The sequence below is a fragment of the Sminthopsis crassicaudata genome, chromosome 1 (assembly GCF_048593235.1).
Source record: "Sminthopsis crassicaudata isolate SCR6 chromosome 1, ASM4859323v1, whole genome shotgun sequence".
NCBI classification, from domain to species: Eukaryota; Metazoa; Chordata; class Mammalia; order Dasyuromorphia; family Dasyuridae; genus Sminthopsis; species Sminthopsis crassicaudata.
This window is the reverse complement of record NC_133617.1, coordinates 132,109,324-132,135,572: the sequence shown is the minus strand read 5'-3', so window position 1 is coordinate 132,135,572 and position 26,249 is coordinate 132,109,324. Positions and strand designations below refer to the sequence as shown.

Sequence of the window (26,249 nt, the reverse complement as noted above, 5' to 3'; positions counted from 1 at the left end):
GCATCTCAGCAGCACAACTGGGCTTGGCATTCATAATTATCTGAGATTCATTCAGTCTTTGGGGACTCAAACCCAGATTCCACAAAACAGTCTGGGAGCTCAAAGTCCTGATGCTGAAGCTCCAGCCACACTCAGCTAGCCAAGAGGTCCTCACTGGGTGTTTCTGTGGAGCCAACAGGAAAATGTTTGCATTTCACATGCATTAATCTTGGTCTGGGGACTGTTCTGTTTCAAATCTTCTTGACAATTTACTATTCTATGTTCACCCTGAGGCACTAATTTGTTCTACTTGTGGGAAAAACCTGGAGAGCTTAAAATTTACTAATCAATCCACCATCTTTTCAGAATCCTCCCCATAAATGATTATCATTTCAATGATCATACAATGATTGGATCTGAGATGCAAAGGATGCCAGAAGACATCTATTAAAGACCTAATTTTACAGATGAAGAAACTGAGGACCAGAAGTTAAATGCTTGACAAAGTTCACACAAATAGTAATTGTCAAAGGCAAAATTTTGATCCAGGTGTTTTTACTTTTCAAAGGCAACTGCTGCACGGAGGCAGTGCACTAAAAAATAGGAGTCTGCCAAGGAAGACAACTTCAATATTTCTTCTTGAATAATTTTCATCTCATATTTTAAATGCTGTAAGATAGTGATAGGGAATAATCATTTTCACCTTACTTATGGCCAAAAAGGTGACATTGGGATTTTTGATTATAGTATTGTGAGTAGAAAGAAATCTTTATGTATGTGGATTTTGAAGACAACATACACAACTTAGATGATGGACTTTTTTTTTTTTAAATAAAAAATGGTGAGTTTGGCTTACTGAAGTTTTCTTATTTTTCCTTATTCAGTTTCCATCACAAATAATGTGAATGGCTTCTAATCACCACTGCTAAACACTGGTCATCAAGGATTTCCTTGTTTAAGGTCCCTGAATCTCTAGGGATTCCTGGCATTTGAGTGAATAAAGCTCCTAAAATATAAAGCTATGTGAAAGTAAGAAGAGTGCATGTTTTCTAAGGGTTTGTGCATTTCCCAATGTGCATATTTGATTTCTGGGCATAAATGTGCATTTGCTTAAACATTCACATGTTCCACGTTATAAGATCATTATTCTTACTCTGCATACAGGGAATTTTTATGTTTTCACAAAACCAGATTTCCACCCAAACATTTTGCTCAAAAAATTACAGAACAGCAAGAGTATGAAAAGGGCTTCTATTTGATAGAAATCTCACTGTATTGTACTGAATTCAAAAAGTACATCATGCCAAATAGTGAACTTTTTGAATGACTCAAAATGTTTCAAGGTCATTGTTGAAATATGCACACTTGAATGTATAATGTCCCAACAGCAAACATAGGAATAGGAATGGGCTTCTGAAAACAATTAGTCCCATGAGGTATAAAGCACAAAGATAAATCAGCTATGATTTTCAATAAATTTTTAAAGATTTCCATTAAATATTACATTTATTTAAATATTAAAAATATTTAAAATTGTTCTGGCATAGTTAATGATTTATTCACTTAAAGTTAGCCAAATGATTTGAATTAATATAAAGGCATACTTGATTTGCATACACAAAATTGAGAAACCATTATGCTTCACTCCACTTCAAAGTGAAGTAACCAAATCACTCATTTATGTACATGTGTAACACAATAGTGAAACCATATCAATAGGTTCCCTTCTGAGCATACTCTGAACTATTTCATCTGGGAGTGCACAAGATCACAGTATCACAGACATAAATAATTTAAATGTCCCTTTACAATTCCACTGCCTTGTGAGCAGCTATTATTTCATTCTTTGTACTTATATCATTAAACCCTGGCTCAAGGTTTGGTACACAGCAGGTACTTAATCATGTTTGTTATAGATGAGAGAGGACATGTAATTTCCTAAATTTACAAAGGAAATTAGTACCAAAGCCAGGATCTGAATGTACAACCTTTTCCTCCAAGTCTAATCCTCTTCCCACTGAATCATTTTTGTATTTGTGTTTCTAAAAACTGGCTTAGCCTATGGAAGATCAGCCATTGGTCCTATGAGCTACTCTGATAACAATGTTTTTTATGGAACAGATAAAAGAGAAATGGATTTGATATCAAAGGGCCTGGAATTGAGTACTGGCTCTGCCCCTTACTACCTGTGAGATCTTAAAACAAGTTAGTCACCCTTCCCTAAATTTCAGCTTCATCTATAAAATGGAGACTGGACCAGAAAAACTTAAGAGTACCTTTCAGTTCTGAATTCATAAATCTATGACTATAATAAATTTGTACCAGATGTACTTACAACCAAATATTGAATAATATGTGTGTATGAATGTGTGTGTGTGTGTGTGTGTGTGTGTGTGTGTGTGTGTGTGTATGTGTGTTATTGGAAGGGCCTTTATAAATTGCCTACTCCAACTTGGTTGGAAGAAACTTGGTTACTCAGTTAAAATCACATAGACAAGTAGCAGAGCCTGATCTCAAGCCTAAGTGTTCTGACTGTAAATGCAATGCTCTTTTAGCTTTACTACCCTCTTGTTTTAGTTGATATGTTTTTAGGTCTTCCCAATTTCCTACAATAAATTAATAATCATGAATCTGTGATCCAAAAATAATTTTCTGGTTTTGAGCCCAACAAAACATAAAGATTTCCTCAAGATCCTGACATCTGTCCAGTTGCAGATCAAGTTTAAAACCTAGAACGGATTCATTTTGATGTCCTGGTCTTATTCCTACATAGTGAATAACTGAGATTTAACAAGATTAACTTGTTAAAGCATCAGAGTGAGTCAACTTGTGACTTATTTTGAGTGCATCAGGGTAATAGTTTAAGGTGATCCCTTCACCCTTACACAAAGATTAAAAAAATAAATAAACTATTTTTTTAGGTCTCAAAAACTACAGTTTCTCAACATTAATAACATAGCAAAAAGGACACATTTGTTTGGTTGCTTTAGGGTAAGCAAGATTTAGTAAGACCATCCTAAAGAAAACGTCAGCTTATGTAAAGGCTACTGAAATCCATAACAAAGTTCCAATGAACAGAAGGTTATTCCATATCTAATTTATGAAAGTTATGACCATTAGATACTTCCTACTTCCAACTGTTAATTATTAGATAATATTCTACTTTCTACATGCTTCAAAGTTCAAAATTTCCTTCTCACCTTTATTTTGTCACTGAATTTTCAGTGATATCATTTTGATCCTCTTTTGAGCACATGGCAATAAAGGAATCTTCAAAATGATTATATAGAAAGAAAAGCAGACCTCAGATGGGGAAACAGGTGGTTAAGAGGCCATAGTACAAAGGTTCAAATCCTAGTTCTACCATTTACTTCCTATGTGAACTTGCCAAAATCACTTCCTCTTAAGTGAGCCTGTTTTTCCTTACCTTTAAGCCTAAGAAGTTAATGAAAGACAAAATATCCTCCAACTATAATGTTTTAGTTCTATAATTAGGTTGATTCCTGTCTCCATCTACTTAGTATTTATGTGAACATAGACAAGTCACAATTACTTTCTGAACTTCAGTTTTCTCATCTGAAAAACAGGTGGAGTATCAGAAAGTATTATATTACTTAGATCACAGAACTTATTTTAAGGAAAGGAGGAAGTATTTTATCAATATGAATTTCCATTACTATTCCTCTGATTTATACTTTAAAAAAATCTCTCTAATGGGCATATTTCTAATCCCATTTCAAGCCTGGATCATTTGATTTCACAATCAACAAGAGCGGAATATAGGAGTGACTTTATTACAAAACTCCCTATACACTGGAGATTGAACAAATGCCACTATTTTTGTTTGTTTGTTTGTTTGTTTTTGAAGCTACTGGTTAGCCATGAGTAGTAACAGCTTTTGTACACATCTAGATTGAGCTTCATGGATTGAAAATGACAGGCTACACATCATTTGCATATTTACTATTTTTACTTTAGAGCTTATTTAGACTCAAGTTCTAGTTTATCAACAAGGTAGTTCATAACTTCTAGATTTTATTTTATTTAGTATTTAAAAGCACACTAACAACCCTTCAATTCATCATTATATCTTTCAAGTCTTGTCCCTTTGAATTTTACTGGGCAAAACCTTATCCTCTCTGGGTCTTGGGTTTCTAATCTTCAAAATGAGAAGTTTTACTTGATAGCCACTGTGATTTCTTACAATTCTATCTATTTTGACCCTTTGATCCTAAATTAAATCTTATTACAGAAATAATTTAAATGTGATAAAAATGAAATATCAAATTCTAATTCAAAGAAGTTGATATGCATTTCATTTATGTTAAATTTATTATATCTTACAACTTGTCCTTTAGTTTAAATGGTTCAATTTGAATAAGAAAGAGAAACAAAGATTCAGTCTCAAAACCAAGTCTTCCAACCTATGGTCTCACATTGGGGTCCATGGTCTACTGCCTCTTGAAAGCCTGATATTGCAGAGTAAAATTTTACTATTTGGATGGCAACTTCTTCTTGTGAGTTTTGAAGTCCCTCACCCAAGAAATGATTTGTGAATTCATCTGGAGACTTTTGTAACTTTTTTTGAGCATATATGATATCTTTTTTTGTCATTGTATTTAATCTAAGAACTAAGAGAATTTTAAAATATTTGAAAGAAAACAAAGGAGATTATGTTCAGAGAAACTCATTTTCCCCAATCAAGAAAAAACTACTCTTTCCTGGTCTTCCTCCCACACCATGCACCTAAAGTTGAAGTTTGATTTGTGAGTTCAAAGTTACACGAATTTCATTCCCATATGTAATATAATAGTAACACACCATTTTCTCTCTCCTTTTTCTTACTCCTCTGTTCTACTCTTCTTTCTCTGGTCTTCATAAATATTATATATCCCCCAAAATACCCCCTTTCAATTAAATGCTTTGCTGAATACATTGAGAAGATACAATTTATATTTTCAGTGTAAGTATTTATTTCTGATAAAATAAAAAGTCAGATAAATCACTGGATAATGTAAACAAGACATTAAATAGTCTTGAATTTCACTATTTGTCAATTTCTTACACAAAGTATAGTTAAGAAAAGGGAATAGACTTCAGATGGGGAGGTGGGTGGTATAGTAGCCAGCATGCTGACTTGGGAGTAAAATCCCAGAAGGGGATCAAATCCCAATTCTACCATTTTACTATCTGTGTGACCTCTGGCAAAGCACTTTATCTAGATAGACCTTAATTTGCTCATCTATAAAGCTAAGAAACCAGTGGATGACAAGTTAACATTTGCCTCTAATGCTTTAGTTCTCTGACCTGGGTTGAATCCTGCCTCTACAATTTAGTATTTGTATAAAATATAAACACTAGGTCCTGGTAGGGATCTAGACTTAGTAATGTTTTATATTAATGGTTATAAACAAAACATAGAGAGGTACTTTAACAAATGATGATCTCTTATAAGAGCACTACAAACAGTAGCATGAGTCATCAAAATGCTAATTTATTTATCAATTTTCCCTCTGTAACAACCCAAGAAAACCTTGTTTGACCTCTTTCTCAAACAACTATAATATAGATGTAACTAAATTTTCAACCAAAAATGAAGACATGATTTAAATACAGCTTCTGCTCTATGCTTATTCTAGAATTATCATACCAGGAGAAAGGAATTTATTTATGCAGGTCATTCCATTTAAAATTTATAAACAAAGAAATGCATTATGTATATGTGTGTATGTGTATGTATGTATATACATATGTTTGTGTATATCTGTATAGCTAAGTATACATGTCTAATCAAGAACATGTCTAAACACACATGTATATATTTATACATATTTGTAAACATATGTATATACATATCTATCTATATGTGTATATGTATGTGTATATATGTCTACCAATGCACACATATATATGTGCCCATGCTTAAGTATATGTTTTAATGATCAAAATGTTCCCAGGAAGAAATTCTTTTCAAACAAAAAGTTGTCTTCCTATAATATCTGTCTTATATAGTATTTTCCTTAGTCTTTTCATTGCAAAAAAATCCCACCAAACATCCCTACAATTGTGGGGCTAAACCAGAGGACCTCAAAGTTTTTCTTCCACTATTAAATACATGAACATCGTGTTATGAAGGTAAATCTGCATTCTTGAAGTCTTCTCTATAATACAGAAGAGCAATCTCTGGAAAAACCTACAAAGCTGAAAAGGCTTTGAGGACTGGGGGTGGGAGGGGGATAGGAAATAAGTATAGAGTACCTACTACGTGTTAAGGCACTATGTTAAGTGCTTTGCAAATATTTCATTGCATATGAACTGAATGATCAACTATATGTACAGAGTCAACACAATAACAAGTCATAAAATCACAAAATGAAAGGTTATAGTTCATTCAAGTCTTGTTCCAAAAGGCAGCAGAGTGCAATGGATTTGAAAACCAAGGCTAGATTTACAGATATATTAATTATGTCATGTATATGACTTTGAATATGTTATTTAAATTCTTTGAGTACCATTTTCCACATTTTTGAATGAAGATCCTCATTTCTAGAAATAACATCTCCCTTAATGCATGTCATCCTATCTTTTTAGTTTCAATTTTATTTATTTATTTATCCCCCCAGTTACATTTAAAACAATTTTTTACATTTAGTTTTTAAAACTTTTGACTTCCAGTTTCTCTCTCTTATCCCCATCCCAGTCCCCATTAAGAACGGCATGTGATGTTATTCAAAACATTTCTATAAAAATCATGCTGTAAAAGAAAATATAGATTTCTCACTCTACTAAGCAAAACAAACAAACAAACAAACAAACAAAACCCTCTAGAAAAACAATGTCAGAGAGAGAGAGAGACAGGCAGATAGACAGGGACACAGAGAGAATGCTTCAATCTGTATTAAGACACAATCAGTTTCTTCTTTGGGTATGGATAGGGTTTTTCATCATAAGTCCTTCAGAGTAGTCATGGATCATTGAACTGCTGAGAATAGCAAAGTCATTTACAGTTGGTCATCCTAAAACATTTCCATTACTTTGTATACAGTACATTTCACTTTGCTTGAGTTCATGGAGGTCTTTCCAGTTTTTTTGTTTTGTTTTGTTTTGTTTTGTTTTTGTTTTTGTTTTTGTTTGTTTAAGAGCACTCAGTTCATCATTTCCTACAGAACAATAATATTCCATTATAATCACATACCACAGTTTATTCATTCAGCCATTTCCCAATTGATAGACATCCCTTAAATTTCCATTTTTTGCCCTGGGAAGAGAACTGCTACAAATATTTTTGTATATACAGGACATTTATTTAAAAAATCTCTTTTGTTATTCATGCTTAATAATAGTATAGTTAGATCAAAGGGTATGCATGAATTTATAGCCCTTTGGGCATAGATCATCTTATTTGATTATTTATCAATTGGGGCATGGCTCTTTTTTTTTTGTTTTGTTCTGTTTTAATAAATTTGACTCATTCCTTTTATGTTTGAGAAAGTCTCATTGGAAAAACTTGCTTCAAAATTATTTTTATAATTATTATTACTAACTATATTTTCCCCATTTATTCTAGTCTGTCTTTCCACTCTATCCACCTTCAAAAGTGTTTTGCCACAGACCACTCTTTCCTCCAATATACCTTCTCTTTTATCACCATTCTCCTTCCCATATCTAATTCTCCTCTTATTTTCCTGCAGGGAAGGATAGATTTCTCTACTTATATTGAGAATGTATGTTATTTAATCTTTGAGCTAATTCCGATGAAAGTAAGGTTTATTTATTCACCCTCTCTTCCCCTTCTTCCCCTCCACTATAAAAGTTTTTTCTTGTCTCTTTTTTTATAGCAGATAATTTACACCATTCCACTTTTCCCTTCCTCTTTCTCCCAATACATTCTTCTCTCACCGCTTAATTTCATTCTATTTTAAAGATACTATCCCTTCATATTTAACTCATTGTCTCAAAAGCTTTTTTACCTGTTATATCACACTGTTCAGTTATTTTGTTTGTTTGCTTTGTTTTTTCAAATAATTTATCTATACTCTTTTCATTTGGCATTTTTAAAATGGAATTTTCATATTCATTGCAAATCTCACATTTATCTTTATTTAATTTCATCTTAGATAAAGCTCTAGTCCAATGTTGTCAAACTCAGAAACAGGTCACTAAACTATATATACATGTAATGTCAATGTTTGTGTGTGTGTGTGTGTGTGTGTGTGTGTGTGTGTGTGTGCGCACATGCGTGCACCTGATTATCTATCTATCTGAGATCCCTTTGGGCCAGATATAGATTTAGATGACCATATATTAACATTATTGATAATCTATTGTATTTTGTTTTGTTAAATACTTCTAGATTGTATTTTTACTTTTCGATGCTATGCTTGGGAGCATTGTGCTGTATTCTGGCCTGTGTTTGACATCTCTGCTGAAGCCAGTAAAGATTCTTTTGATTTCTGATCTGTCATGCAGTGTATCAGCTGTCTCTCGAAATTTTGTGTCCTTTGCAAATTTTATGAACTGCCCATACCTTTTTTTTTATCCAGTTCATTGATAATTATGTTAAATCACTGGGACAAGAATAAATCCCCAAATTGCTTTGATGGAACCTTGCCTTAGTGACATATACCAATTGATACCTATTCTTTTACTCTAGACATTCCACCTGATCTGAATCCATCCACTTTTATTTTCTTCTAATTCATGTTCCCCTATCTTATTCCCCAAAATAGTATGGGATAGTCAAACAATTGCTTTACTAAAATCTAGATAAATTATGTTTCTAAAATGTCTTTAATTGGCAAATGTCAAGAAAAGCAAATATAGGTTGTCTATCATAATTATGTTGGTTTTCTATAATTGCTCTTTCCTTTTTTATATATTTACCACTTCCTTCATGATTTATCCTCTAATTCTTCAGATATTAGTGTTATGCTTACTGTGCTATCGATAACATACTTTATTCTATCCCCTTCTTTGAAAATTAGCATAACATTTACCCTTATCCACATTTGTCTCATGTAGATGCCCATCTCTCATCTCCATGATCACTCAGATATAACTGGTAGTAGCAAAGTGATCCCATATGATATTTCTTTCATGATCTGATGACATAGTTCATCTAGAGCAGGTGACTTAAATTCATCAAGAATAGTTGGGTTTCTAAAGAGCGGAAAGAGACATATATGTGCCAAAATGTTTGTGGCAGCTCTTTTTGTTGTAGCTAGAAACTGGAGGATGAATGGATGTCCATCAGTTGGAGAATGGTTGGGTAAATTGTGGTATATGAAGGTTATGGAATATTATTGCTCGGTAAGAAATGACCAGCAGGAGGAATATAGAGAGGCCTGGAGAGACTTAAATCAACTGATGCTGAGTGAAATGAGCAGAACCAGAAGATCACTGCACACTTCAACAACAATACTGTATGAGGATGTATTCTGATGGAAGTGGAAATCTTCAACATAAAGAAGATCCAACTCACTTCCAGTTGATCAATGATGGACAGAGGTAGCTGCACCCAGAGAAGAAACACTGGGAGGGGAATGAAAATTGTTAGCACTAATATCTGTCTGCCCAGGTTGCATGTACCTTCGGATTCTAATGTTTATTGTGCAACAAGAAAATGATATTCGCACACATGTATTGTACCTAGACTATATTGTAACACATGTAAAATGTATGGTATTGCCTGTCGTCGGGGGGAGGGAATAGAGGGAGGGGGGGTAAATTGGAAAAATGAATACAAGGGATAATATTATAAAATATATATATATATATAATAAAAAAAAAAAAAGAATAGTTGGGTTCTATCTTACTTTCTCTTTACTCTTGTGGAGATGGTTCTGCTAGTTATTTTTGGTCTGTCATTTTAGTGCAAAGGTCATTCCTCTTGGAAGAGGGAAAAAAAAAGAAAATCAATAATTAAGTAGAAGTTGTCAGTCATGATTATCCTATCCATGTTGATCTTTCTCTTTTCTCCAATATTGCTTAAAATCATTGTCATGCTTAGGAGAAGCAGTATAGTAATGTAAAATTTTTAGAAAATCTATTAAGAAAAATTTTTATTTGCCAAATTTAAGTTTATGTGCATAAATGAGAGTTGTAAAATTATACTTCTTTTTAAAAATTCTACAAGTTAGAGTCTTGCAATAATTAAATCAATTTGAATTAATGAGATTTTGCTTATATTTTATGTTTTACAACTTTCTTTGATATACTCAGCTGGTCTACAAATGTTTCTTTTTTTTTTAACCTTTGGAGTTCTATGTCATTACTTTTAACTTATATTACATAAACAAAATTCAAAGCCTAGGCCTTTGTATTTTTTTTCTTCCAAATTCCTAGGCTGTTCCATGTTTCTGTATTTTCATTAAAAGTTCCTTAGATTCAATGACATATGAAAAGATGTAGCCTCAAAGAAATAATGGAGAGCCAGAAAATTCAATAAGAGAATGCGCATTGAGTCTATAGAACTATTTTGATCATGTTAGCATTAAGAATTACTTCCAGATGTAATAAGATACTCATTTGGTCAATAAAGTTGATTGTAGTGATATTTTGTTGCTAAATGCTTAAATTTCTCATACTCACTTGTGTCAAATAATTATGAAGTCTTTTAAAACTGAATTAAAAGTGGTTGGATTAACTTTAGTTTATTAAATTCTAGAGAATTTTGCAGAGAAGGATAATTAATATAGGATATATTTGAACCAATTTCTTTAAACCTGTCTCCTATATGTCTATAGTGCCTTGACACTTAAGTTGAGGCTGGTAGATTGCTTAAGTTCAAGAATTCTGAGTAATTGTAGTAGCACTAATGCAGATCAGATATCTGCATTGAGTTTGATACCAAAGTGGTACTGAACTGGTCCAGTTCAGAAAAAAAAAAAAAAAAAAAGTAGATAAAACTTTTGAGTCCTCACTTTATGGATCAATATTTGAATGGCTGCTGTACTTCTAATCTGAGCTAGATTGGGAAATCTAGTTTCAAACCTAAAATAAAATAAACCAAATCTCCCTCAAAAAGGTAGCTTTTCTTGTTCTTGACCTCTGTAAGATTTTAGATTGTCCCTCTAAAATACTCTCTCTTCTCTAAGTTTTCATGACACCTATCTCTCTTTCTCTGAGAGTTTTTCTATCTACTGCTTCTCCATCTTCCTTCTGGTTCTTCATGCATGTCACACACACTACTTTCGGTATCTTGAAACACTTTGTATAGGGCCTTCTCTTTCTCATTATAATATTTCAATTGGTAATTTTATCAACTCCAATTATGATCTCTATGCAGATCATGTCCATATACATGATATAAGTATATATAAGTATATATGTCCATAACATATATGTATATATATAATATGTATATATATAATGCATATTTCCATAATTTTTCAACATTATCTCTCTTAAGCACCACTTTATCCACCACAGTATTTTGAATATCTTGAAACAGAAATTCTGTATACATCTTAAACTCAATGTATCCAAAAGAGAAATCATTATCTCACCAACTCCAAACCTTTTCTTAGACTTCCCTACTACCATCCTAGAGAGTGACCTTTACTTAAAATCCTGGTGTCATACTTGATTCCTTACTCTCCACTCATCTCACATATGAAATCTATTACCAAATCTCATCACCTCTACTTCTTACTATATTGCATACATTCCCTTTCTTCATTCACACAGTACTAGAAACTAAACTAGTTCAAGCCCTTTTAACCATTTTGTGACAATGGAAATAGTGCTCTAATTGGTGTCCCTGTCCCAAATTGCACCTACTTCAGCCCATTCTACCATTGTACCGCCCAGGTCATTTTCCTACAGCAAAAGTGTGAACTTGTCACTCTCTGTTCCCCAATTAATAAATTACAGATACTCCTATTACCTCCATGATTAAATATAAGGTAGTCTAGCAAATATTTGTCTTCATTAGCCAGCACCATTTTTACTTTTCATTCTTCTTTCACTTTACTTTACTCCATGTACACTATATTACAATCACATTGATCTTCTTTCAGCTATTCTCCAAATTCAAAATTCTATCTTTTATCTTCATTTTGAATGACTATACCCAATTCCTTCTTTAGATTCTCCTTTTGGTTCCCCTGATTTCTTTAATATTCAGCTCAAGTCTAACCTTCTACTGGTCTTTTGCTGTCCCTCAAATTCTTAATATGTTATTTTTTATGATTATCTCCCATCTACTCTGAACATATCTTATAGGTGTTTAGTTATTTCAACCACTAACATCTATTTTTCTTGAGAATAAGGTCTATCTCTTACTTTTCTTTGTCCAGAGTTTAGCACAATGCCTGGCACATAAAAACAATAAAAGAATGAATATTATTCTGACTGATACGTCAATTGTTTAAGATACACTCACCCCTCAAACCTGACTAGTAATTACCTTTTCTGGTGACTGTCCTTCAAGTTATAAAACTGGAATAGAAAAGGTTAGGAAAGAGGATAACAAGAAAATGAATGTATTGTTAAAAAAAATTAGAGCAAATATCCCATTCAATCCCATGCTCAGACAAATCAGCAGCAGTGGCAACTAAGGATAATTTATTTTCTACCAAAGAAGAATTAGACTTGATTTGTCTCTCAGATACTGTGGGGTGTCATGCTACAAAGGGAAAAATACATGTTGTCTCTTTGAAGAATTTGGATTTTGTCATGCCTCTACAAGGTGGATGAAAATCTCCAGGAATTTTGTTTTGTTTCTTTTCCTACATGGTAAGCAAAAAAAAAAAAAAGGATTTGGGGGTGGAGGGATGAATAGGGGAATGAAGACATTCATTTGATATTTCTTCATCCCCAACTATGGGCATTGCTATTGTTATTGCATTCTCTCTCTCTCTCTCTCTCTCTCTCTCTCTCTCTCTCTCTCTCTCTCTCTCTCTCTCTCTCTCTCTCTCTTCTCTCTCTCTCTTTTTCTCATTCTCTCTCTCTCTTTTTCTCATTCTCTCTCTCTTTCTCTCTCTCTCTTTATCTTTCTCTCTCTCTTTCTCTGTCTCTCTCCCTCTCTCTGTCTCTGTCTCTGTCTCTCTCTCTGTCTCTCTCTGTCTCTCTCTGTCTCTCTCTGTCTCTCTCTGTCTCTCTCTCTCTCTCTCTCTCTCTGTCTCTCTGTCTCTCTCTCTGTCTCTCTGTCTCTCTCTGTCTCTCTCTCTCTGTCTCTCTCTCTCTCTCTCTCTCTCTCTCTCTCTCTCTCTTTTTCTCTTTCTCTTTGTATGTATGTGTCTGTCTCTGTGCCTCTCTGTGTCCCTCTGTTTCTCTCTGATTCTCTGACTGTCTCTCTGTCTCACTCTTTGTCTCTCTATTTGTTTCTATCTCTGTCTTTGTCTTTCTTCTCTTTCTCTCTGTATGTGTGTGTCTCTGACTCTCTCTGTGCCTCTCTGTCTCTCTGTGTTTGTCTATGTCTCTCTGTCTGTCTCTGTTTCTCTATTTCTGTCTCTGTCTTTGTCTCTCTATATCTCTCTGTTCTCTCCCTTAGTTATCTTCCTTTAGGCGGGCTCTCTCTGCATTTGCTCTGAGTCCTATGCCTTATGGGTCTGGAAGGGCAGTTACCATGTGCTTTCTTTCATTGAGACCACTGTGTTCATGCAGAGAAAAGTAACTGTCATACTTGCCTTGCAAGTAGCTGTTTTCTTGGCTTTTATACAAAATACCAAACATTTTAACTAAAAGGGACAATGATAAATAAAATAGGAAGTGAGAGATAAGATTTCATTGCCTTAAGGGGAAAAAAAAAAAGAAATCTATTCTCCTAATTTTTACAGCTATCTGAATGACCCACAAGAGAAAGTGCATGCAAATAATGTTTTAAACAGGAGAATGTGTCCTTGCTTTTCAAATCAGGGTTGCATACACAGATATCCAAGAGGGGGTCGTTAAATAGAACGGAAGATCTTTTGAGTAAGCAGTTTCACCCTGTGTAGAGCAATTGTAAGGCTTTCTTTGTGTTTCAGAATTTTTTTTTGAAAAATAGTCAGACTCAATTAAGCTCTGTGACTTCATGTGATGGTGCCTCTAAAGAGATGCCTCTGAAAGGGGTTGCAGACGTGTGATTCCACGGTCTGTTAACAGGCATGTGGGAGGGGAAGGAGAACACATCTATTCTTCTCCCATCCTAAATACCTCGTAGGGTGTTACACTTAATTTAGCGAGGGAGTCAATCCTCTCAGACGATGCTGGGGCAACATTTGGGGGAAAGTTTAATTGGTTGGGGTGGGGAAAAAGAGGATGGTGGAAAAGACTAGTAGGAAAGCAAACAGACAGTAAAGAAAAGACAGGAGAGGGAGGAAAGGGGAGAAAGGAAAAGAGAGACAGAAAGAGAAAGAGAGATGAGAGAAGAGGAGAAAGAGAAAAAAAGGAAAAAAAGATGAGGAATAAGAAGGAGGAAGTAAGGAATCACAAAGAAAAAAGACAAGCATTTTCAAGGCACCTGCTATGTGTTAGACAATATGCTGTTACACAAATGTTATATAATTCTGAGACACGGGCATTATTATGATCTGTATTTTACAGTTGAGGAAACTAAGGTAGAGAGAATTTAACTTACTTTCCCAGGACTACATGGCTAATAGATATGTGAGGCTAGACTTGAACTCACATCTTCCTTATTTTAGCACTCCATCCAGTGTATCACCAAGCTCTCTAAGAGAAAGGAATATAGAAGAGAAAGAGGAGGAGGAGGAAGAGGAGGAAGAAAAAGACATTAAATTGCTAGAAGGAGAACATTAGGAATTTAAGTCCAATGGTCTCTGGAACCTGAAAGGACCTCCTACTCATTGAGAATCTGATGGATTCACTGCAGCAGGAGATTAAAGACAAGGATGAATAACAACTGGCATAAGCAGTTGTTTAAAAGACATTCTGGAGATACCAAGAGAGAAATGTTTGCTTTGTTTGGTTAGTGAGTTATCTGGCAGACATCAGATCAACCTCAGGCAGGAAAGCAGCAGCAGATACATGACTTCCTAAAACAGTAATGACTAACACAGAAACTTTGCTTCATCATTCACCCACATTGGAGAGGAAGATCATAGAATCATAGAATGTTAAAATTGTAAAGGATTTAGGAATTATTTAGTCTAATCCCTTTGTTTTACAGAGAAAGAAATCCCCCTTTCTTTCCTTTGCTTTTCATCCTTTGCTCCCCCCAGCACTCCCCCAATCCCTTCCCCAGAATCTTCCTTTATGATAATAAAATGTATTAGTTCAGTGTGTGTGTGTGTGTGTGTGTGTGTGTGTGTGTGTGTGTGCGCACTTATAAATGAATAGGTCACAATTAACCCTGGAAATCTAAAGGAATAAGATCTTGTTTCTGTTACCTATTAGCTACATGTCCTTCTACTTAAACTTATCTGATCTTTAGCTTCTTCCTCTACAATGAGGTTAATTATAATTCTCTGACTATACAGAGTTATTGGAAGGAGTGAATGAAATAATGTTTGCCAAACACTTTCTAAATCTTTTTAAAGCTCTTAAACATTTGTGTGTGTGTGTATAATGTTATTATTAAAAGCATAAAGACAAATTTGGTAATTTGGAAAGTCTCAAGGCAATAATCATTCATATTTCTATTCATTAATGTTTATTCTATTGAATTTATTATAAAATTATGAATTTTCCAGTTAATTGTAGCAAAGAAAATTGCATATGTTTGGATTATGCGGATAACATTAATTTTCTCCAATCCAATTTATTCAACATATCCAACTTTTTCCCTGTATAAAGTTTAAAAAAATAAAAACCAAGACAGAGTAACTGAAAAGTCATAAAATTTTCAAGTTTTGATAAAAGCAGGAAGAGGTTATGATTTAGTGGCATATTTATGATAGATAAGCACCATAACTAATTAAAACTCAAGCACTTAATGAGTGCAAAATGAGCTAAACATATTTTTGGGCAATGTAAAGAAGATGGAAGTATATTTCACTTGGATGAAGGCTTGAAGGGAATCTTGTGAAAGTAAGATTAACACCAATTGGATAAAATGTAGGAGAGAGTTTAAATGATTAATTGTATAGTAACAAGAAGTAATGTTAGCCTCAAAGTCAGGAAAACAAAATAAAACAAAACTTGGGTTCAAATCCCACCTTAACACTTATTAACTGTGTTAACACAGACAAATTTTTTGAACCTCAGTTTCTTCATTTGTAAAATGGGGATAACTATGGCACAGAATTCAAAGTGGTTTATTGTTTTTTTGTTTTGTTTTGTTTTGTTTTGTTTGATGCATAAATGAAACATTGAGGTAAAGAAGTTTCTAAAGCATTATAGAAATATCATCCACCTATTTTCCTAAGAAATGAGTAACTGCCTCCAACCTCTCTATGAAAGTGCTATTGAGTTTTCTGAGATATGTATAAGTTGCTGTGTGGTAAAGTTGCTTGTGGTCAAACCACTGGTATTATGAGTACATTTGAACTCAAGTGAACTTTCTGAATTTAGGCTCAATACTATTCACTCTATCAAAATCTTTTTAATTGATAATTATATTATACTGGAAAGTTTTCACTTTAAAGTGAAACAATTACATACATAATCTCCTTTGAGTCTTACAATTTTATATGGTAGAAAATTCAGATATTATCACCCATATTTTACAAATTAAGAAATTGACATTCAGAAGTTAAGTGTTTTGTCCACAGCAAATAGAATTCCCATAATAGCAAATGCATGTTCAGAGGGAGCATATAACCTTATCTTCTAGATAATAGTCTAGCATTTTATCAACTATATTTATCACATAGCCTTGGCAGAAACATCTATGAGCTATAATTCAGAGAAGAAGGCAGTGATTTTTAAAAAGGAAAATATGATTCAAAGGACCTCGGCAGTTAATAAACTAGATAAATTAGATAATTAGTTCATAAATCCTTAAGCATAAACAATAGTGTCCTATTGAATTTATGCATTTCAACTACATTGTACACTTACTAAAAGTTTTCTTGACTGCATCTAAAATGAGATGCAAATGTAAACTAAAAAATATATATACACATATTTAACAGAACACTACAACTGATATATCTCGATTCAATTAACATTAGAAGCTTGCAAAGTCTTAAGAACTAATTTAATTCTTCAGGCCAAATCTATATCATACATTGCTAATATAGGATTCTTTAGACAGATGTAATATAAATCTCTTAAATCTCTGTTTTTCCCAATTATTTCCTCATTAGAAATGAGGTGATTGCACCAGATTTTCTAAGTAATAATGAAAATAACAATGATGACTTTTAGCTATGGTTTAGACCTGTGATGTCATTAGTTTAGGGAACATCAAAAGAGTGGGGGGATCCTCTACCAATACAGATGGGCATGTATACTCAGAGAGTTTCTGAGACATGAAAAGGTTAAGTGATGCTTCCCAGTATTAAATAGCCAGTATGTGTTAGAATTGAATGCAAGTATTTCTTACTCTAAGATCATCTTTTCCAATATTATGTCACAATGCCTCTTTAATAATGCCTATCATTGTGTGATAAATTACACTTTTCCTTTTCTAAGGCTTTCTCTTATGTCTTATCTGATTTTATTTCCACAATGCTATGAAGTTGACAAAGTTCATTAAATTGTTGTTTTTATTCAGATTGAAAGGATGACACAAATGAAAGTCAAAAGAGATTTAATAAAATTTTGATGTCACATGCAATGGAAATCATGCACACAGAAACAGTGATAGTCCTGGCACTAACATATTCATATTCTGATTCTGCTCCATCTTTTTTTTTTTTTTAACATTTTATTCTATTAGTATTACTGTAAAAATGTAAGTACTTTTGAAATGTTAAGTTCATTTGAAATGAAATGGTAGAATTACTACCAATAATGAATTGCATCTATATGCACAGATGATACTTTCATTTCTGGTTATCATACCAAATACACCACAAAAAAACCTACTTCATCAAAGAATCTTTCCAGATTGTTCAGGGCAATTAATAGAAAAACAGATGCCTGATACCTAAGATTGACCAAATTCTTCTCCTCCCACTACCCCACTCTAAATTTTGAAGTTCAAAAATATGAAAATTAGAATATAATGAACACTTTCAACCAAGATTTATACTTTCCAAGAGCCTTCAACTATAAAATGGTCCTAATCCACTGTGTCTCATTTCTTTTGAATCTCATCTCCTATAAAGTTGAGGCTTCTATCTTTTGTATGTTCTGTATAGAGACCTAAACACCACAGGCCCTCACCCACCCATTCACTTTCTGAAACAGGCAGAGAAAGAGAGAGTTCAGAGCTTTCAATCTTCAGTGCAAAAGATAATCTTGTATTGGAACAAAAGGAAAGAATGACTCAGATGGTAATTAGGGTGAGCTTCTAAGCAAAGGACACAACCAGGAAAAGACTGGGTTTTCTTGTATTGAAAAGAGACAGCCAAGAGCAAAACAAAGTTTCAAGTACATGTGACATATCAGAGGGATAGATAGAAAACTATGTTTTAGATGGATAAGCAAACTTATGGATTTTCCCAACATTTTCAAGTGAGACTATTTTCTAAAGATACATAAATAAGATACATAAAAAGTACAATCACTATCATTGTTTGCTTCTTTGTAACTATAGAAAGTAGATAGAAGTTAAGAGACTGACATTTTGAGAAATGATATGGTTCTCAGGAAAAGGGAAGGGACCACAATGTGTGCCTCAGTTTTTCCTATTCATTGCTCTAATTATTCAGGACTATGTTGTATTTTGAGTTAATGCTTGAATAGTGGATATGAATGCCAAATCCTAGCATGCTAAACCTGAATGGAAGCAATTGCCTTGAGTTCTGAAATCATTGGAGATAATATAGAGGGAGTTGGAAGAGCATCATTTCATACACTAGCTATGAAGCCATATAAGAATACTATTTGACCAATTTTATACATACTTGGATTCCCTAAGGAACAATATGGTTGCTGATACTTTTCTAGTTACTTTCTTTAAAAACAATCATTAGCTAAAACTAAATCTCTAAGATTTTAAATTCTTTATAGTGAACTATTAATCAACTATTATCAACTATTTGGATTTAAACTATAATTCTTGGGCAATGCAACTCTTCAAATGGCTATTTTATACCTCCCCACCATGACATAATTTTATTAGATTTTATTATTTAAGGAACTTTGAATATAAGTGCTTTGGTGTATATGCTTCACATTTTCAAATATGATTAAATTTAAATGTCACAAAAAATTGCAGAAAATAAAGACAATAGGTATCTAGAAATAGCTTTGAAACATATTTTCCAGTTAATAAGTTAAATTGAAGATAAAACAACCAATCTGAGTAGCAAAAGTTACTCGCATTCTATATGAATTAAGTTAATAGATTGAGAACTGAGATGTTACTTAGTTAGTTATAGTCCAATTCCCTGATTCTTACAGATCAGAAAACTAAAGTTCAAAGTTTAAGTAATTTGCCAAAAATAATACAGATAATAAGTAGCAAGATCAGGATTTGTACCCAGTTTCTCTAACACCTAATCCAGCACTCTTTCCATAGCTTGGTGGCATTTTGAATAAAGCACTGGGCCTGGAGTCAGAAGTCTTTAATTTAAATTTCACTTAAGATGCTGACTAGTCTATGATTCTGGGCAAGTAATTTAACCTTAGTCTGCTTCAGTTTCCTCCACTGTAAAATGGTTTAATAACAGCACTTAACCTTGAAAGGCTGTTGTGAAGATCAAATGAAATAAAATTCATAAAGCACTTAGCATAATACCTGGCACATAAATAAATGTTTATTCTTTTCCCCTTCCCTGTTCCATACTGTTCAATGGGTATACCTCTCAGAGTTTTTAATTTATCTTCTATATTAATTTGATCTAGATGACCATCACATGTACTGATTCCATGCATCCAAAGCAAAAATAGCAATATCAAAGGCCAGTCTAAAGATGATGTTGGCAGTTGAATCCAGATCCCTAATTCTATTGTGAATGTTGTTTCTATTCACCCATGTGGCTTTCCAAAAGCACTTAATGAGTGTTTTTTTTTTAATTAAGAGTATTTTAATGTATTAAATTAAAATGACTTAAAATTCCAGATCATTAGATAACTATAAATCCATCAAATTATTTTTGAGCATTTGGCTAAGGAGAAAATAGGAATTGCAGTCCCTTAATACAAAAAAGGAGTAAAATTTTCCCCAAAACGAATTTATAATCTTATTGAGTGTACAAAACATGCAGAAAAAGTAGTTGAATAATATTAATTGAATAAAATTAGCATGACAGGTATTACTTTCAGATGAAAGATACCAAAAGCATTAGAAATAGGTATAAAAGTATTTATATTTTTAAAAAATCATGTATTATTGCTAAATAGAATGGGAGTATGCATTTCATGTCTTTAGGTTCAGCACTACAAAGGTTTTCCTCTGTTGAAAGGAAGCAATCATTTTTCACAGGTTGAGTGGCCTGTAATATCATATAGAGTGTAAAGAGAGGTATATAACTCAGAACTCTTGTGAAATGTTTATTTGTTTGTTTTATTTTGGTTTTACTAAAGGACCATTCATGACAAGACTTTCAGTTTTAACTGATGATCATCAGTTTACAATTTTTTTAAATGGAATATGCACATTTGGGGCAGTTAAAACCTGTTGGCTCCCAAGCAGAAAATAGAAGTTGATTTTTTTCTTGGGGGGAATGTCAGATTTAACTCAAATGAAACCTTTTGTTATAGGATTTTGTAAAACAAACAAACAAACAAACAAAAATCCCTTATTCAATCCTGAAGATTTTATATAAGGAATTCTTAACCTGGAATCAATAAGACATGACCACAGAGAGATTTCTGAGGATCTGTCAACTTGGATGGAATATATCTCTATATATCTATATCTATATAGATTTATACATGTATATATAAATATATGTAGATATGTCCAGTAATCTTGAGATTCCCTTGTAAGTCTCTTTATTTTATTCTTTTGAAAATGTGATTCCTAGAATGACTTTATAGATTTTACCAGATATCAAATGGATCCACAAAACAAAAAAAAAAAAAAAAGATTAAGAACTCCACTTCTAGGATAAAAAAAATATTTTTCATTTTGATATTTAAAAAGTAAATAAAAAGGGATTCATAGATTGTTTATGCATTTTCAAATCCACAGAAATACATTTTTTTAATTTAATTGCAAGGTAGTTATAGAGAACTCAGATAGATGCTACTTCAATTTAGAGTCTCATCAGAGAAAGCACAATATTTAGTGTTGCCAGTTCAAGTCTCAGTAGTCCTCTTCTAACTGCTGCTACTGACAATGACTATGGTTAGACCCCTCTATTAGGAGAAAACAAAACCTAGATTCTCTTTACAGAAGAGTCATTCACATTGTGTGTGACCTTATGCAATCTTGTTCACACTTCTGTCTCAGGTTGGTTGTTTTCATTTTTTTTCCCATTATGTTAAATGCAAGTAATTCTATTATGTACTTCATAACAGTGTAGAAAGAAGACTTAGTGTGGCAAGGTGGTTACTTCTTGAAGAACTATCAAGAAGCAAACATATTAATGCCCATAGTGATCCTGCTTAGCTTTCAAATTGGCTCAATTGATAACCTTTTCCTTCCTTCAATCCATCCTTTCCCATATATACATAAAGTAGGAAAACTGGTATGGATGTAAATAATATATGATGATCCATAAAAAGGAATATCAATATTAATAATGGTTCATTCTCTTAAAATACTATGTTTTTAGAATACTGGAAAGCCTATTACTGAAGAATATACTGTGAATTACTGGAATCAAGTGATGACAGCTTTCACATTCATATAACCAAATACTAATGAAACACAGAAATGAATTCTATAGCCAAATATTTTATGATATTGCATACCTAGGGAGCTTTATAGTCATAACATGTAAAAAAATTTATCTTGTTTTTATATCACCATCTTTCACTTATACCTTAGTCAGCTGATTATATCATTTAATCACTTTGCTAACCAACTTAAGTAGTTGAAATTATAACAGAGTTGTAGCCTTCACTAAAGCATACATAAAAGGAAAGAATACAACTTTTTTTTTACACCTGTGGTGATTTTACCATACAATAATATAAAATAATATTTATTTACCCAAAAATAGCCATTTGCAATTGCCAATTTTACTGACAGTTATGGAGTTGGGACAACACGCTCCTTCAAATTCAATGATATTCACTCACATTTGATGTTAAAATAGAATTACTATGAATAAAATATCAGTAATAATGATGATCATACTATATCTTATAAAAACATTTCCACTTAAATTATTATCACAAACATATCGAATGAAATGTAATACTTTAAATGAAGAAAAGACCATTTTCAGGGAAATTTTTTAGTTCCTTGTAAAACGCTGAGGTTAAGCAATTTTTTTTTCCTGAGGTTCTAGTGGATCCATTTAGATGATTGCTTGATTCTCCATTCAATTAAGTTAATATTGAAAAGAGATATGTAAATTTCATCCCACAACACTCAAGAAAAACTACTAGAGTCAGCATGGGAATATTTTAAATAAATATCCAGTTTGATTTAAATATGTTAAAGGTGAGTGCACTCAAATGTTTTATTTTTATTTTTAATAAATTCAAGTTTAAAAGACAAAGATTCATATGTATCATTCCTCAAAATTCTACCTAATATTTGGAAAATATGGTAACAATGAATACATGATCAATTATTAAATAGAATGAATTTAATGTCATTTGAATTAGTATTATATAAAAAGTTCACATGTTAATGCTTAGACTGTCCATATATTTAAATTATAGGATACTATGATGAAAAACAGGTTTCCTATTTCAAAAGAACAGAAAACAAAACACATTTTTTGAAAAGAAACATTTGCTGAATTTGAATTTTCAGCCTGTGGTCTACTAATAGTTATCCTTCCTGTTATTAAGCTGCACAGGCCCCAAAATATAACTTACTATGTTTATATCAACACACCCAATACTCTTTATAGCTTACTTATAGTTCAAATATCACAAACAACAACAACAACCAAAAAAAAAAAAAAAACTTTTTTTTAAAGAACATGTAACAAAATATATTTTTGCAGTAATCAATTCTAATAGAAAAATATGTAGAGGTAATATACAAAGTCAAATTCATTTGCCTACTTTGATTCTTGAACTCCCTCTAGAACCAGGAGACAAATAAATAGAGAAGAATCACCACTGATTCTCTATTCAGGCTGTGTGTGAAATTTTGCCTGGTATGTATATGAACATTACTGATGATTAGTTTAGGTAACCACTATCTTTGTTCATGAACTTTTTTTTACCTCTGGACTGCTGGTTTGCACTTCTAAAGTATGAGAACTAGTTACAATTCCAGACTTTAAAATCCTAAATCTCCTACTTTAAGCTTTTTTTTTTTTTTTAAACATGCCAAGAATAGTAATTATGATCTTAGTTCAGTCCCTAGTGGTCAAAAGAAGAACAACAAATCTCAAAGGCACAATAGGAAAGGCAGTTTACTTGTGACCACACACACACACACACACACACACACACACACACACACACACAAACACAGATACAAACACACAAATGCTAACATTTTGTCTTTTCTATCACTTTTCTGTTCAACCTTTTTGAAATGTTAACTTGGAATCATGACCTGAGAAATTTGTTTGCATTCTGATCTCTGTTTTCTAAGTGATGACATAACTACTGTGATGTGGAATGCCCAAGATTCAGGAGCACAATCTCCTGACAGTTAAAACACTTTATTGAAATCATGGAGATAGTGATATATCCAATTTCACACATTCAGTAAAAATCTTTCTCAACCACACAAGGAAAACTGTAACATAAGATACAGGTATTGAGGGGGCAGCTAGGTGGCACAGTGGAAAGAGCATCAGCCTTGAATTCAGGAGGACCCGAGTTCAAATCTGGTCTCAGACACTTAACACTTCCTAGTTGTGTGACCCTGGGCAAGTCACTCTACCCCAGCCTCAGAAAATTAAAAAAAAAAAAAAGATACAGGTATTGAAGTCAATCTATTTGCAGAGTTATCTTTAGTCAAGACCCTCAGGTAGCCAGTGACTAGAACTAGACATATAAACTGGAATAATTTCACTCAGAATGTGTGCTGACAGAGATTATTTTATTCTTCAAATCTCTGTAATCTTTCTCAATACAAATATACCTAGTAGTTGTGGGGGGAAGGAGGAAAGGAGAAGGGGAAGAAGAGAGTAGAGTATTATTACTCCAGGATTGAGAAACTGATAGACACTACATTCCATCCTCTGCAGGTGCACTGCTAAGTTAACAACTAGTAGCTTTTCTACTTTCCATTCAAGATAGGAGCAGTTAACCCACTCCTAATTGTTTCTACCTTAAAACTTCTGCTCATACTGTTTCCTCAAACCTAGAATTATTATAGAACAGAAATGGTTTCATTATCTTCAGCATTATTTCTAGAAATTAGATATTTGCAATTTTCACTATTTCAATATCCATTTAGTACACTTTATAAACATTCTTACTTAGTCAAAAATCAAAAGTTAATTTATGACACTTTTCCTTGCATGTACTTAAAGAGAACTGACATAATTAGATTTTCATCTTTCAAGCTTCTCCCCTCAAAAAAAGAAAGGGTTGTAGTCATTCCCACCTCTCCCGAAAACAACAACAACAACAACAACAAAAACAACAACAACAAAAACTCTTAGGAGTTATTGCTTTTCAATTTAGGTGCTGACAGAACATGGAGGCATGCTTTAGTGACATACATTCCAAAATCCTAAATGAGAAGCAGATTTCCGAACTTGTTCCATCATTGACAGCTCTGAGGGGTTCCCAACACACCTGGGCTAAAATCTCTGCAAATTTTCCAACTCCAAAATCTGTAACAACCCCTCTCACCCCTTTTCTAGGCCAGCCAGGACAAGCTGGAACAGCCTGGTTCCCCTGCTAAGGAAGTCCCACATAAAAAGCCGCTCTGCAGTTACTTGTGCGACTGTCTTTCCCCAAGCAACATGTAAACAAATGTTCCCTTCCCACGCAACTTCCCACCCCCACTACCCCCCACCCTCCCTGTTCCCCGACACACTAGGCAAACTGTAATTTATCTGCAGGGTAAGCGTGGATAAAGGACTGGAGTACAATGAGAAACTGAAAGCAAGCACTTACTTTTTGCAGCCACTGAGTATAGTTTTCCATCACATGTTCCAGATGTTGCAGTTTCTGGGAAGAGAAATCCGGTTCCATGAGAGGAGCATCTCTCTGCAGCGCGTTGGTGTTGTACTGGTCTGTGGTGCTCTCCCGACAGTTGGTGTCCTGTTCAGGCAGAATGAAGGTGTAGGCGCACTGTCCGTGCTGAATCCGATTGTATCTTCGCCCGCTGCTGTCGGGGCTTCTCCTTTGACTACTGCACCCTATATGAGTTAGAATAGCAGCCAAGAAAGCAAAGGAAAGGAAAACTGTCATGGTATCAGCACCTTTCTTGTCTGCCTCTGTACAACTTTTTTTTTTTTTTTTTTTTAACCTATTTCCCCGTCACTTTTTCCTTCGTCCTCTAATCAGTAAGTTTTTTATTGCACATTGAAAAAAAAAAATGTTTTTGGTTGTTGTTGTTTTTTTAAATCAGCCCTAGAAGAAGAATCCTAGAAAACGATTCATTTGATAGCTTTAGCTTAAAAAAAGAAAAAAAAAACTTTTAAAAATTTATTTCACTGGAATGATGGTTTCCTTCCTTAAAAGTTGAGATATTTATTGCATAGTAGCGGAGATTTATTGTTTCCTTTCTGTGTAATAGTTCAACACGCAGTCTGTTGTAGTCAGCAGCATGTACACATCCTAGCCCCTTGCCTCTACCCTATCTGCAGCCGAACTGCTATTTTCCTCCGACCTCAGTGAGTTTTATTAAGGTTCCGCTTTCCAGCCAAGCTGGAAGCAGGCAGCCTTTCACAAGATGACTTGACAGGAATGCCTGAGTGTGCCCCTATGCTAAGGACTGCCGACAGCTTAGTGCGGGAGGGATCGTCTTACAAATTGGCTGGATGCGCATGACCTCAATCATGTATAGCTGCCCGCCCAGCCCCTCTTGCTCGAAAAACAGCGCTGAGCCTTTCAGGGATTCGCGTAGAATCGAAGTGTACAGCAGTCCACCTTAATATACTTTGGCTGTTCCAGCCTCGACCTATTAAAACCTATCCTTCTAGCAATATCTTGTAAATTCCAGTTAAATATTAGAAGCTATGAAAGAAAATTTCTTCCATACTATACAGCCTATGCTTGAGGAATAC

At 33.5% G+C, this 26,249-nt stretch overlaps 1 protein-coding gene across 2 annotated transcripts in view; it reads right to left on the bottom strand.

The window, feature by feature from the left end:
* Window positions 1-25,836, bottom strand: part of ANGPT1 (angiopoietin 1) — a 315,373-nt gene extending 289,537 nt beyond the window's left edge. The window contains exon 1 of one of the 2 annotated variants that reach the window (XM_074267098.1): window positions 25,135-25,836. In XM_074267098.1, coding sequence (XP_074123199.1) covers window positions 25,135-25,431 — 297 coding nt within the window. In that variant the 5' untranslated portion in view covers window positions 25,432-25,836. The remainder of the gene's footprint in view (window positions 1-25,134) is intronic. The other variant, XM_074267107.1, reaches the window with a different exon arrangement.
* Window positions 25,837-26,249: the final 413 nt, after the last annotated feature.